The sequence below is a fragment of the Epinephelus fuscoguttatus genome, linkage group LG6, assembly GCF_011397635.1.
Source record: "Epinephelus fuscoguttatus linkage group LG6, E.fuscoguttatus.final_Chr_v1".
Lineage (NCBI taxonomy): Eukaryota > Metazoa > Chordata > Actinopteri > Perciformes > Serranidae > Epinephelus > Epinephelus fuscoguttatus.
The window spans coordinates 42,729,199-42,744,537 of record NC_064757.1 but is presented as its reverse complement, the minus strand read 5'-3'; the positions used below and the strand labels follow the sequence as shown (position 1 = coordinate 42,744,537).

The 15,339-nt window shown below is 39.2% G+C and overlaps 1 protein-coding gene across 1 annotated transcript in view; it reads left to right on the top strand.

Annotated features, from left to right (window-relative positions):
- The window catches only part of fam102aa (family with sequence similarity 102 member Aa), a 47,968-nt gene extending 33,167 nt beyond the window's left edge, over window positions 1–14,801 (top strand). The window contains exons 5-12 of the mRNA XM_049578027.1: window positions 348–464; window positions 3,464–3,510; window positions 4,262–4,413; window positions 7,216–7,320; window positions 8,417–8,612; window positions 8,708–8,829; window positions 9,088–9,157; window positions 11,196–14,801. Of these exons, the coding sequence (XP_049433984.1) occupies window positions 348–464; window positions 3,464–3,510; window positions 4,262–4,413; window positions 7,216–7,320; window positions 8,417–8,612; window positions 8,708–8,829; window positions 9,088–9,157; window positions 11,196–11,241 (855 nt within the window). The 3' untranslated portion in view covers window positions 11,242–14,801. The remainder of the gene's footprint in view (window positions 1–347; window positions 465–3,463; window positions 3,511–4,261; window positions 4,414–7,215; window positions 7,321–8,416; window positions 8,613–8,707; window positions 8,830–9,087; window positions 9,158–11,195) is intronic.
- Window positions 14,802–15,339: the final 538 nt, after the last annotated feature.

The following is a 15,339-nucleotide window of genomic DNA, read 5'->3' as shown; positions in this document are numbered from 1 at the left end:
ATATCACCACATGCTAACAATACACCTGCTCACTCACTGCAGCTCTGGATATTATCAGCTGACTGTTTAAAACGTAGCATGTAATTGCGTTTTTGTGTTCATCAAAGCTGTTTTAAAAATACAGGCTTCACTCTTCATCTGATGTCTGTTGAGATGGACGTGTGGCTTTTGCACCCTGTCATACATTAAAACTTCAGAAGCTTGTGACGTCTTAAACGACGTGACGTTGCTCGGTGTGCTTAAATGATGGGTGTCGAAAAAATCTCTCATGCCAAAAATAAAGACCAGCACACCCCTCCATTAGCGAATCTAGAATAAACTCTGCTCTTCTTCCTCCTCGCCCTCAGCTGGGCTTCACAGACCTCAACATGGCGGAGTTTGCGGGTTCTGGCTCCACTGTGCGCTGCTGTCTCCTGGAGGGATACGACACCAAGAACACACGGCAGGACAACTCCATACTGAAGGCAAGTGACTCGCAAATGTGTCAAGTTTGTAAAAAACACTTTTTATTTTAATGAATTTCTGGCTCAGAGCTTTTATTTTGAAGTAGTGTTTCCTGCGGTAGAGTGAGTGACCAATGGACAGCTACTTGACAGAGGCAGCAGACTAGCTCAATGACACAGCCAAATGCAAGTATGACGCCGAACCAGTGGTTTAAAACACCATCAGAACAAGAGGACATTAATATGGGACTGTCTTATTTTAGCCCGTGCCCTCATGGCTTAAACAAGAATGTTATTGTGTCATAAATTTTATGCCTGGAGGAAGTGCAATCATTAACTCTGAGACTTTGACCTTTGACTTTTGACCTTTTCATTGATTGCTTCCACTCCACAAATTTAGTCAGGAGCGGTCAGAGTGGAAAGGTGTAGGATCAATGGTCCCTTTGTCATGTAAAACTGGCGACTTCTGTTCAAGTGCTTTGGTTTTTCTGTCAGAATTAAAAATATTTTAGTAGTTGAGAGCTGAAACTAGGAGTCAATTGGTCAGTTTGCCAATCTACAGATAATTGATCTGCAGTTCTTTGGTAAACAACCCCTCATTTCGTTTTCTCAGTTGTGAGGATTTTGCTGCTTTTCCTTGTTTAAAGTGACAGTAAACTGAAAATTTCGGGGGTGTTTAGACTGTCAGTGGAACAAAACAAAATTTTAAGAACATCACTTTGGGTTTAAGGATATTGTGATGTGCATTTTCCATAATTCTCTGATCATTTTATCGACTTAAATGATTGAGATCGAAAATGATCAGTTGCAGCTTCCAGGAGGAGTTCAGTTTCCTTTAACCTTTTTACCTTTAATTTGTCTGTGTTTTAAAACAACACTGTTCACAGGAGACGCTCTGAAATACTAATTAAACTATCTTCAGTGCCTGCAATGAATAATTCCAGTTACAAGTCATGCTGATTAATTTAGTTCATTTTAATCTTCTTATCATGCCATGAAAATTTAGTTTTCGAGAGCAGTTTTTGATGGAAGCAGATAACAAAAAACTGTAAATGTAAATGTCAGTGATTTCTTTTTACTATTGAATCTGCAATTAATCTGCAGATTTTTCTGTTTAGTAAGTGTTTAATTTATAAAATGCAGAAAAATGACAGACAACCAATGAAATGTTTTGTCTGACCGACAGCCCCAAACTCAAATATATTTAATTTACTATCATAGAAGACAGAGAAAGAGGTAAAATCCTGACAGCGAAGAACCTGGAACAAGATTATATTTAGCATTTTTGCTTAAAAACCGACTGAAACTATTAATTGGTTATCAAAATAGTTGCTGATTAACTTTTATTTCGACCAGGAAACGTGTCACATCTCATTTCTGGCAGCCTTTTCTTTGTGTTTTCTTCTGCTCACCTGTTTGTTTTTATTCAACAGATAATAAAACATTTCGTAAACCAATCCATGAATCTGCACTGCACAGGAAACGTCCACTTTGGATGCAACTATTAGGATGTTTTCTTTTCGTATAGATAAAGTTAAGATATGATGATTAGTCCATTCACTAATTAGCCAGTCTTCAGAATGAATCAACCAAGTTCCAGTTTCTCAGTTGTGAGGATTTGCTGCGTCTCTTTGTCTAATGTAATGAAAACAAAAGTAAGTAAATGAATAAATAAAAATAATGTGGAAATTAGATGGGAAAGGAAATAAAACAGATAAATTATCAATTTATGTCCCATTTTATCAAGAGCTTTATTTATTTTTGATATTAGTTTTGGAACATCTAATAGCATATTGATTCATTTATTGAGTCATTAATCAATCAATTAATTTATTTGTTTTTATTTTGGAAGCTTCCCTTCTTCCATCCTGATAATAAACTATATATTTTTGGTTTTGTTCTGATGGTTGGACAAAAAAAAAAGGAATTTGAAGACTAAAGATTTTAGGAAAATCACAATTTTCCTGGCAAAGACCAAAGGATTGATCGATTTATTGTCTGCGGATTTGTCCAAAATTAAAACATGTTAAGTGCAACCAAAAAAAAAACAACAATAAAAAAAAAATCCCCATTTATTCATCAGTGCTGATCACAAAGATAAGAACTTCTCAGGCAGCTCAATCAGTTCAGTGTCCCTGTATGTGAGGGATGTTCTGGTTTTCTCACTCTGCAGCGCCATCCAGAGGTCATCCACTCAAACTGCTCTGTAAAACAGAGCCAAGACAGTCACGAGTCTTTGTGTCATCTCATTCCTCTGGAAGACTTCTCGTTTTGTGCGTAACTCAGACGTCAGTGAGCTTACTGGGAATTTACTCCCAGCTTTTCCAGTGCATCTTTATCATCGCTCAAGCAGCCAACAGACGAAACATTTTGATTGCTGCTTCTCGGTAACGACTATATACGTCAGTGACACTGTTAACCTTTGATTTCAGATTTCTGTCTGTTAGCTGAGCTGATTGGTGATAATCACCATTATCATCCTGAGGTAGTGCAGTGTCACTAAGTAAATTTACTTAAGTACTGTACTTCTGAGTTACTTGTACTGTGCTGTAAAATGATTTTAAAAACTCAACATCAATGTCTCTTTCCAGAATTCATGACCTGGTTACTCAAGAAAATGCACAGACTTTGTTGTGAGCAGTTTCATGTAGGAACTACTTTCTTTTGCACCTTTGCTTAAGGTTTTGAATGTAGGACTTTTACTTGTAACAGAGTATTTTTACACTGTTGTATTTCTAATTTCACTGAAGTGAAAGATCAGAGTACGTCTTCCACATCTACGTCTTTCCCCCTGTGATAAGGACAAGGACCCACAAAACTGTGGGAGAGTAAGAGGAAATGTTTTATCCTTCTGTTAATGTTAGATCAGAGATAAGAAAAGAGAATTAACCCCTTTTTGATGAGCACTTGTTAACATGGCTGTAAAACAGATATTTGTTACGTTGCTTTTGCATTCACCTCTGGATTTCTATGTGCGTGTTAAATTTGTGTGGTGAATTTTCTTTTTATGTTAATTCCAGGTGATCATCGGGATGACCCTCCTGTCTGGAGATCCGTGTTTTAAAACGTGAGTATTTCAAATTGTGAGATTAAGGATGGACTTTGTTCCTGAATGGTTAACCTCATTTCATCACAGGGTCTCCATCACGTCAGGATATTGGTTTAAAAATGAGTGTGGTAAACATTTTTAAACTTTTGATCAGACGAAGATCCGACTGGGACTCAAATGTTGTCTTTTTAAACACATTTGAATACATCCATTTGGAGTTTTCAGTCTCACCTCATAAACTCGACATCACACTTTTGAGTTTTGTTTTTTTCCTTCCTTTTGTTGTTTTTTTTTTGACCGTTTGTCTCTGTTAATGTCAAAAACACTCTAAATCTGGATTTAATACTGATTAATCTGAAGCAAACCATTCATGTTCATCTTGATGAACAGCAGATTTCTTCCACAGTAAGTCTGTAAAACTAGTGACGAATAAAGACATACAGTGTTTACTGAAACAATAGGAAATCTTGTCAGTTGTCTCCAAGGTTTTTTAAAATAACCCTGTCTGTCCTAAATATTTGTTTAAAGAGTTCTGAATAATGTGTTTGAGTCTATTATTGATTGGTGTCTTGGTATGTTTCTAATCTTTTAACCAGATTATTAAACACTTGTAATATTCATGCTCCTCTGTCCTTTGTCGGAGCAATGACTCACTTTCCCCGCTGTCAATAAAATGAGTCCTATCTGAGCGTGCCAAGCTAAGCAGCTCTGTGCTCATTTAATCTGTTCCAGACTGATAAGTTGTGTTTTGTGTTTTTTTTTCCTGCAGGCCTCCCAGCACAGCAAAGTCCATCTCCATCCCAGGACGAGAGCACACCCTGCAGCTGGACTGTAAGGGGGAGGGAACTGCTGAGCCCGGGCCGGCTGGAGGGGTTTCTCTGGGCCGAGCCTCCAAGCCTCGACCCTCCATCATCAGCTCAGGTACATCTCTCGTGTGGGCAGAGGGATTTGGACTTGAAAGGGGCTGTTTTAGTTGGGGTTGCAGGGTACATTTTGGACCTGGGTCTGACCTGGTAAAACATACAGTTATCTTAAAGGGGACCAATTATGCTTTTCAGTATTTCCTGTCATATGTCTATAATGTTACACTGTTAGATGTTCATATTAAACGTGGCCAAAGTTTCAGATATTTAGGTAAAGATATATAAAAATAATCCCTGTGAGCAAAAACCTCAGGCTTCAGACCTTTCTGAATACTCAAGCTGACGTCAGCTCAGGACAGATTTCTTTATATGGTCGTCTGCTTCAGGCATGCAGCTGCAAAAGTTTACACGACATACACTGCTACATGTAGCTACATGCTAACATCAGGGAAACATGTAATCCTGGTCGCTGATGTTGTTAATTTCTCCCAGATTTCGAATCATCTTCACACTGCAACATGTCCGGTTGTGTTTTAAAGCTTTTATTGGTAATTTTTCCTGGTAGAAAGTGCAGCTATTATTTGTTCAGCCATGAAAGCTGACTGTTGTGTTGTGTCATGTCACCTGTATCTCAGCCAGAAAGTTGCACCCAAACACACTGCAAATATTATAGCCACTGGCCAACAAGCACCTATGTTCTGCGCCTGCGTGGGAGGAAATACCTCTCTATACCAGCAGGCGGCGATAGTCCGGATTCATCATTCAAAAAGGGACACCAGAAGACCGGCAGGATGGATTCAAGACGCTAGTTAGCTAGTTGGCCCGTTAACACCACAACCTGATGTTGCAGGAAGTACAAATACATATACGGTGTGCTAACAAACAATAACACAAACAGTTCAATGACTAAAATTTTAAAAAATGCATTTAATACAAGCTTGTTTTGATCTTACATCATCTTGACTTAAGTCATATGTTTGCTTTCCTCACTTCCCCACTTCTTATGTACTGAGCTAAACTGCCAGTCAGATTGATTTAACTCATTGAAGGGCTCCACTCGGCCTGACATCGATTCAACATGCTGAATCAAAAACAGCCAACAAGGGCAGAGTAGTGCCAATGGTGCGGGACACGCTGCAAAAACTAGGGCGGCATACGTTCAACGGCCTGACATTGAACGGCCGCACCCTTCCAGGGTGCACAGACATTGCAGAGACACAGAGATGTGGAACACTTGGTAACGCTGATTAGTGCAAGCTGTTTGGGCTTTTTTGGGAGGGGGGTGAAAGAGACGGGCGCTAAGACGTAGCATCTCAGACAGAGGGTGAATACAGGTGTTTTGGCACAGTGGGGTTGCAGCAATATACGGGTTTCAAGGTGTACTATGATATAAAAGTTGACGGTTACCACACCGTATATATTACTTATCTCAATATATTTTTAAAAAACTGAAATCTATTAAAACAATTGTTTTCAAATTTCAATTCTAGTAATAAACCATGTGTTTAACCAAAAATAATCCTTCTGTTTTCATTGCTTTAAGGTTCAATCTGACTGATAATAATAATACTTTTGTTATACAGTGATAACATGAAACCGCTGGTTATCGCACCGGGAAAATGTCATACCGTTGCAACCCTACAGCACAGACTGTATGAAGAAAATAAAGTATTTTTTTTTGAACATGAAAGCATGTAAACTTGTTCTAGTTAAAACCCAAAATATAAGTATTAACTTCAAGTTTAACATAATAGATCCCCTTTAAGTCAGTCGTTCCCAAACTGACGTGTTGGGCCGTTCTGAGGGGCGTGCAAGGGTCATACACGACCAGGGGGGATCTGTTTCATAAAAAACAATAACCAAACACGTGTGCTTTGATGCGTGTGAGACTGTAGAGGTTTGCGAGATATATTTAGACAGAACAACGTGTACAGGATGGGGAGATTTTAGATGTGAAAAAGAAGAAAAGCAGATGATCCTCACTGAGCAGACACATCAATCATACTGCTCTCAAGTTCACTGTGTCAGTATAGTGGGAGAGATGTGAGTCTTGTGTATAAGAACTCTTGTGTATCGGTTGATAAAATGCAATTTGTATTCATTGTTTTGGCATTTGTACTCGGTATGTACTCAGTTAATCTTTGAGTTTTAGGGTTCAGGGATTCAAAAGGATTTGGATGTGATAAGCAGATTAGCTACTGGATCCAGAATCAATAAAATGGTATTAAATCTCAACCCTGTCTCCAGGTACAGTGACGGAAGTTGAGACTGAACAGATTAAATTACATCCTATTAGCCTTAATTGTCCTAATTGTCCCAGACTAATAAAAAGCATGTCAAACACCACCTGCTTTTAGAACTGATCTCTGATATGAAAACCAAATCTCCAGTCTTTTAGATCTTGGACCAACTCCTTTCAGCCAGATGTGTTTCACTCTGAGCCAGAACTTCCTGGAAGAACTTCAAATAAAATCTTGTTGAGAAGATTTTCCCTGCACGGAACACTAGCTGACAGTGTTTAGGATTTGTTCAGTTTCAATTAAAATGAAAAATTAAACCTGTTTTTGTTCCAACGTGGAAAACGATTGAAGGCTGAAGTTGTTCACAGCAGCGGCGTGTCTGGTTCAGGAATCTGTCCAAAACACCTTCGCAGACTCTCCGACACGAGACATGAATGTCTAAAGTATTCAAGGTTTCATTACGTGCAGAAGGTTGTTTTACAAAAGCAGCTCCTGAAAACCTGCCAACTGTTTGACTGCACATGAACACAGACACTATGTGGTTGTAATTTGCTGTGAAAGTAAACAACGTAAACAACAATGAGATGGTAACTGTTGTTTCCTTCTTTTGGTGCCTTCAGGTCTTCTTGAGGAATCAGAGGTGAACCAGTCCGGTTCTGCAGAAATCTTCCAGTCTGGCCACTCTCGTAACTCCAGCTACGCCAGCCAGCACAGCAAAATCTCAGGTACAACATTCACCTACAGTTGTTTTATCCAAAATAATGAATTAAAGTCTTTATTTCATGGGTCCTGTAATTTCCTAATAGCTATAATGAAATGTTTCAACTGGAGTATATAAATGTGAACTGACTGTAGGGGAAGAAAGTTTAGAAGTAGCTGATTCCCAGAGAGATTTGGTTGTTATCTGAAATTTACAGGAAACTTTGTTCTGTTTATTCTTTATTCTTTGCATTATTCCATTTTATTGACTTGTTTTGTTGCAAATTTTATGGTTGAATATTCATCTGACCGGCTGGACGCTGACTAAAGCCTAGTTCACTTTACACAATTTTCACCCTGATCTTGCGTCGCAGAGACTATCGTAATCTTTTGAGTGTTCATACCTGGCGACGTGTGTTTCTGTCATCGGGAGTCTCACCAACTGCATTACGACCTGTGTGTGCACACCACAAGATTCCTCCACCGAGCCCTCGCCGACAGAGCCCCAGATAACGCGGTGACGTCACCAAACTGTGTTTTTTAACTTGGAGAGGACACATCGTAAAGGCATGGATATTCTTCCTAGTGTTGAATCAGATCTGCCTCCAGGGCCTGGGTCCAAACACAACGCGCTCCCCGTGATCCTGTGGACGTCGCCATTGTTGTTGCTTGCCGGCTTGTCAGTGTTGCCAGATCTTGGGAGAGAAACAAGCAACCAGGGCTATGGAAACAAGCCCAAAACAAGCAACTGGACCTGTCAACTCTGCGGCTTGTCCTCCTCACATTTCTTCCATCCTCCTGCGTGCTGACGTGGGACGTATCCCGCCTCTCATTGGCTGATGCTCTTTGTCAGTCATGTCACACTTCTCCAGTTTTCTAGCATGCCAGATATCCAGTCCCAGTATAGTATAGTATAGTATAGTATAGTATAGTGGGCAGCTTCAGGACAGTTTGTGAAAGACCTTGAGTGGTATTTAGAGAAGGGAATACTTCTGTGGGGATGATATCTTGCAGCTTATTCCATGCCCAGGGTGCTTAAAACGAGATGTGTAGATGCAGTGCTGTAGATGCTGGTTTGAAGGGTTATATATATTCTATGGTAACTGTCTTGTGTCCCTGCAGGCTACAGCACTGAGCACTCCTGCTCCTCCAGCCTGTCCGACCTCACACACCGCAGGAACACCTCGACAGGAAGCAGCACCTCTGGGGGTTTGGGCTTCACTGCTGACACACCTACGGAGGGCGACAAGGACGCAGGACGTCCTGAAAGACCTCCTCGCCCCCCGAGGCCTGTCTTACCTCCTAACAGGCCCCCCAGGTAGAGACACATCACAGCATCTCGTCAGTCCTCTTGTCATTGGATTGCTGCTCTCTTCTGACTTCAGTTTTCTTCTTTGTATCGTGGTGTTTCAGGAGGAAGCAGGACTCAGTGGAGAGTCACCCCTCTTGGGTAGACGACACTCGCATGGATGCTGACGACATTGTGGAGAAAATTGTCCAAAGCCAAAACTTTGCAGATATCAACAACACTGAAGGTACAGAGGAGAGTGATTAAATTACACAGTGACCTGCCATTGATAATCCAGCTTTGTGTCTGTGTGGTTTTTCTCTTGGTCTGATGAAGTTAACAGCATATTACTGATGTCTAAAACAGTCTGTAACTCCTGCACCATCTTTGGACTCGGCTCTCTGTCTCCAGCTCTGTTCTATGTCACATTTTATTGTCTGTGTCTCGATGCCTTCTGGTTTCCATCAGCAGCTGCTAACTCGGTTTCTGTGTTTCTGGCTTTCAGACAGCAACCTGCGTCTGTTCGTCAGCAGAGATGGAACGACTGCGCTCAGTGGCATCAGGCTCGGCAACAGGTGAGAAGCTCGGCTGGGACTTAGTGTCACTTTCTGTTTCTCTGTCGCTTCCTCTTCTCTTTGTTTCTCCACTCATTGCCACAGTCTGTGTGTCGCTCTCTCTTCCTCTTTTTCTTTTGTCACTCTCACTTGACTTTCTTCAGATTGATGTTTTAGTTGTAGAAACACTTCTGCTAAAATAATGCATTAATAATAGTAGTTTGTGGCACTAAAACATTTTTCTGGTTACGTTTAAAATGTGTTCAAAACACCATATAGTTTTCAACAAGTGTTGATTCATCAGATTTCTTGTTGTGTTTACTTACTCCTTAGTGTGACTGGCATTGTGTATATTTGGTTTATGCACATTATTATAACCTTAATTGTTTATTTTCTGTTTTATTTGCACTCTGTATACTTACACTCCTTCCCACTTTGTCTTGCAACTGCTGCACAACAATTTCCCTTGGGATGAAAAATAGTTTTACCTTAATTAGCTAGCACCTGATTAAAGTCATAATGTTGCTAATTTAATACTATATTTCATCTGTTTTTATATTTTAAGTTGTTGGTGCAGCTGCTTTGCTTTAGACAGAGTTAAACACTGATGCATTTGAGAAGTTTGGCTCATTTTGTTAAATCTAAAAAGAAGATTTTGTAGAAAAACTTGTTTGGCACAAACAATATGCAGCCTTACTAAGAATAGGCTGAAGCCTGAGTGAACCTCCTTTCCTTACAGTGTCCTTTCAGTCCACTCTTCTCCACTTTCATTAGATTATTTTCTTTTATTGACTGAATTGATTATTTGCACAAAACAAAATCCAAAGACAGCCAGTTTCACTTCATTGCTATCATGTTAAAACCATGGGAGATTTTAAATACCTTTGTACAGCACTGGACTCCCATGTGAGCTCCTCTGGAGTATAATTTAAATTGAATTAATTTAAATAATTAATTTAATAATTTAAAAGAGATGCTCACACTGACCTTGGTGTGAGTCAGCAGATTTTAGAATCAGTGTACTGAACTATGGTTGAGAGTGTTTGAACATTTCACCTCCCTGCCTGGTACGGTTACCTTCACTGTACATACAACAAGAAACTTTCTAGGAATGTGACAATGGTGAGTAAAATAATTGGCAAAGCAGAAAAGCCCTCGACCAGCTCTTCATAGACAGGACGAGGAAGAAGGCGAGGAGTATCTTGGCCGATAGCTGCCACCCTCTCTTCAGCCAGTTTGAGCTCTTGAACTCTGGGAGGCGCTATAGAGCCCCTCTGGAGACAAAAATGTATTTAAGAAGTCCTTCATCCTGACTGTCATCAATACTCTGAGCTCAACAACGTGACTGATGAGATTTAAACCACAGACAGACACTGAGTTGTGTTTTTGTGATGACTATGCATGTTTGTTTTACTGTTTGTCTGCTTTTTACAATGTTGACTTTGTGTTTGGTGAGTCGAAGACAATTTTCCACCCATGGTGGACGATAAAGATCTATTCTACTCTATTCTATTTAACAGCAAAAACACATTCTTTGGTTTTTAACATATTCAATGAAATGTTAGATAAGTGTTCTTTATCTTGATAGGCCTCTCAGATTTTCTTCTCATGATAAAAGTAGGTGCCAGTTTCACTTATGGAAATATCAGAGTTTAAATATCAGTTTTTGCTTCTCTTTACGAATCTTAACCATAATCCAAAAATCCACATAAACATCAAATCCAATTTTCCATAAAAGAAAAGCCTTGGGCAAAACACAGGGTTCCCAAGGTCATGGGAAAACCTGGAAAAGTCATGGAATTTCACAATCAATGTTATGTAACATAACGGCAAATTTATTTTCTTTAGCTGTGGATGTAACATAGCTCTAATATGCGTTGACATATTAGGAAAAAAATCTATTATTGGTCCTTAAAAAGTCATGGAAAAGTTTTGAATTTTTGACCTGACACAATTAACTGTAAATCATTGACATGGTGACATTAAAAGTGAGCATTAAAGAAATGTGTGGACTGTGTCACCGCTCTGACTGTCGTCTCTGTGTGTTTGGTCCTTACAGGGTGTCTGCAGGCGGGTACGAGCCTGTGGTGATTGAGAGCCATTAAACCGAGCAGCAGGAAGAGGCGGACACGTTGACCCGTGGATGGTGGATCGTCTCGTCTTCTGTCTCGCTGGTTTTCCCGGAGCTTCAGCCGGTCTGACGCCGTGAGGGGAAGACAACTCGTCAGTTTGCACTTTATGTGAAGTTTGTGGCGGCACTTGTCTGCACTCCGTTCAGCTGTTGTTTTGTGACGTTGAGGGCGAAGACTCAGAGTGAAATGCACACAACGTTTCTCTGATACTGCCGTGTGGTGCGTTTACCTGGTCCTGTTTTGTCCTGTGAAGTCCAGAGATTTCAGGAGATCACACTTTATAGTAACTTTACATGTTAAGAGATAATGCAGACCCCTAAATCATCCATCTGTCCCCCAGTTTATACCAGCTGTTCTGGTAGTAGGTGACCAGCATTACATCAAGTAAAAGCGATGGAAACATAGTGTTTGAAATTACTTTTTGTGTATCTGAGATGATGCATTTTTCATTAAGCTCCTGTTTAGCTGACAGCTTATACAGACTTTAATTTGGCCACAAGTTGTGCAGCCACATGTTCAGCAGCATTTTCTCTGTGGATCCAGTCAGTTATCTTTTTAAACACGTCTGTTAATCTGGCACTGTTTTGCTGCACACTTTCTGTAATGCTGAGCAAGAATCCTACTGGGAGTTTAGTTAATGTTTAATTTTCAATTTTGATTCAGCAGGAAAGTTTCCACCTTTAATTCAGAACTTATAAACTGAGTCCGAACAGCACAACAGGATAAAATCATTTTGTTTCATGTGTTCATAACAAAAAGTCAAAGTGTGTTAACTTCCACCGACAGGCAACACATCCAAACACTGAATGTGATCCACAGTTTAGGACACCACTGAGCGGCCGTGAAGATGCAGAAACTCTGAATCGATTTTGTCTTTTTGTTTTGAAGTTGTTCCCTGTTGATCGGGGGAGAGCACTAGAACCACTCTGTGCCTGTAAAGTTTCTCTTGAATGATCCTAAAGCACCACGAACACTGTGACAACAGCGTGCTAGTGATGGTGAGGAGAGAAATACTGTTTCCTGTTTTGTTTCTTTGTTCTGCTTTGTGTTTGTCATGTTGGAAGTTGCAGGTGTAGCCATTATGGAAACCCCACTGTACGCTCACTGCATGTTGCTCCATCTCCTGAAGGATGCGTAAGACTTAGCTCTCCTCTCTCCTCAGCCATCTGAAGTTAAAATGTCAGGTATCTGAAAACACTCCGACTGTGGTACAAACTGTGCTGGTTTTATTTTGAAGAGGGAGACAGATTTGTGCAGACTGTAAAAGTCTTTGTTGCCCCCTGGTGGAGCAGCAGCCTGCTGTCACGCTCATGCATGAGTCCCTGCCCTTTGCTGTTTACTCCGAGTTTGTTTACAGCTGTCTTCAGACGAACAAACAACAAAGAGGCAGAATAATGGGCGAGTCTGCAGCTCAGACAAACAGAGGAGGAAGAATTGTCATGGTGGCAACCAGCCGGCTGGTTGATGCTTTTTTGTTTAGTTTTAGAGGAAAGTTTTTTGTTTGGAGTTTGAACTCTGCAAATCTCCTCAAGATGGAGCAGAAAGTAGTGTTTTTCTTAAACAGAGTCTTAAAATGTTGTTTTTCTGTTCGTAAAAAAAGGTGAAAAAGTCCATCAGTCAAAGTTTCATTTCCCAAATCTCTTGAAAAGGTTGATTAAACTAATATTACATGAATATTTCCCAAGATCGTCCAGGAAAAATGAAGTCTAGAGCTGCAACTACTGATAATTTTCCTCATTTAATTAGGTGATAGTTTGTTTGATGAATCACTTAATTTGTTAATAGTTAGATCATAAAATGGTGAAAAACAGTCAGAAAGAGTCCCGGGTGACATCTTTAAATTATTTGTTTGGTCCAAAAAGCATCCCAAATCTGAAACATATTCAATTTACAATACAATAAATCAGTGAGCAACTAACAGACTTCTTGTTTCAGCCCAAGTTTAGTTACATCTGAAATAAAATAATCCTTTTGGCAGACTGTTTCCCCTTGTTAACAATAAGAAATTAGCTTCTAAGATTCTTAAAATCTTATTTTTCTGTTTGTACAAAAGGTGAAAAAAGCTGTTAGTCAAACATTTAAAATTTTACAAATCTCTTAAATTAATTTCAAGTACATGGATGTTATGTTTCAAGATTGTCTGGAAAAATTAATTGTAGAGCTGAAACTATTGTCAATTTTCCTCAGCGATTTAATCAGGCAATTGTTTGATGACTCACTTAATTTGTTATTAGTTTAGGTCAAGAAAAATGGTGCAAAACAGTCAAAGAGTTCTGGGTTATTATCTGTTTGGTTTGAAAAACATCTCAAAACTAAAGCATATTCAATGTATGATACAGTAATATAGCAAAAGAGACACAAGACCTTCACAGGACAATCTGGAACAAGCAAATTGGCGACTAATTTTCTGTTGAGCAACAAATCGACTTTCTGTTTCAGCCTAAGTTTAGTAACATCCAAAATAAAATAATCCTTTGGAAAGACTATTTTCCCTCATTTACAATAAGAAATCAGTTTTAAGACTCTTTTTGTATCAGTAAATTTATTTGAATGGAGCAAGAAAAATTGTTTTTTCCCCCACAGACTCTTAAAATGTTATTTTCTGTTTGTAAAAAAGGTGAAAAAGTCCGGCAGTCAAATGGAGGTTATTTTAATTTCACACCTTTCTTGAATTAATTTAAATTACATGGAGGTTATGTTCCAAGATCGTCCAGGAAAAACGAAGTCTAGAGCTGCAACTACTGATAATTTTCCTCATCTATTTAATTAGGCCACAGTTTGTTTGATGAATCGCTCATTTAGACTCTAAAATGGTGACTGGGTGACATCTTTAATTTGTCTGTTGTGACCAGCAGCACAAAACTGAAACATATTCAATTTACAATCATCAAAAATAGAGAAAAGAAGCAAATCTGCACTCGTAACCCAGCAAATGTTTGACACGTGCTTGACAAATAACTGATTCATCAGTTATAAAACAGTCCCTCTGGCAGAATAATTTTCATCATTTACAATAAGAAAAATAATCTTTTAAGACTCCGTCCTTCATCAGTAAACTTATTTTTATGGACGTTATTTTTCCAGTGAAGCTGCAGTTTGTTTTCCAGCTCGTCGTTTCACACCTTCTTCACACTACGCTGGTTGAATCCAGCTCTTGATATATAAGTTGAATCACTTGTCTTTACACTACCCTGTTTGTATTTTGTAGCTGCTGTATGTTTATTAATCACATGGATGAACCACTGACCGTATAGTCTGAATTTGGGTTTACATCACCGCAGCCTTCAGTTATTCTTTTAAAGCATTTATTTATATGTGTTTGTTTCTTTTATTTGTCTGGAGGTTGGTTATAAGCTACGCACACAACTCACCTCCCTGAGCTTTTTTTTCTTGTAGTAATTCTAACAAATTATTCTATTGTAACAAAGCTAGTGTAATAACCTAAATTTATAGAGAACCATGTTGAAGCTTTTCTTTTTTTTTCGTTTGTATTTCTGCAGAAATTATTTCTAAACAATAAAAATCTAATCTGAGTTTGTCTCTGTGTCATGTTTTTGAGTGTCAGTGTGAGGTGATGAATCACTGACTTAATATATTAATGGGGGGGATTAAGAAACGGGATTATGGTAGATAATTTTGGGCTTCAAACACTTTATTTTCTGCATTCTGAAACTGTATGCACCAGTTTATGCCTTTTCTGCAGAGACTGATGGAGAAGGGTCTCAAACACCTTGAAGAGGGTCCTGAACACATCTCCGCGGTACTTGCAAAGGCAGGTCCAAAATGTGTGTAAAAGAGATGCTATCTAATTTTTAGCACACATGGGTTTACATCAGCGTATATCTTGGATAATTTCTCTCAAGTGAAGTGAAGATGATGGAGAATTTTAAACTGCCTAAGTCCATGTCAGAGTGAGAACATATTTGGAAAAGTGAGGACAGACCTCATTTCTTTTAAGGGCGATTTAAGCATTAAGACCTGGGTTCAAGGTCACAGTTTAGGTGCTATGTGGATGTATTATGTCAATAAGGGTTCTCACAAGTACAGAAGGACAGTAGTGTGTCTGTGTGA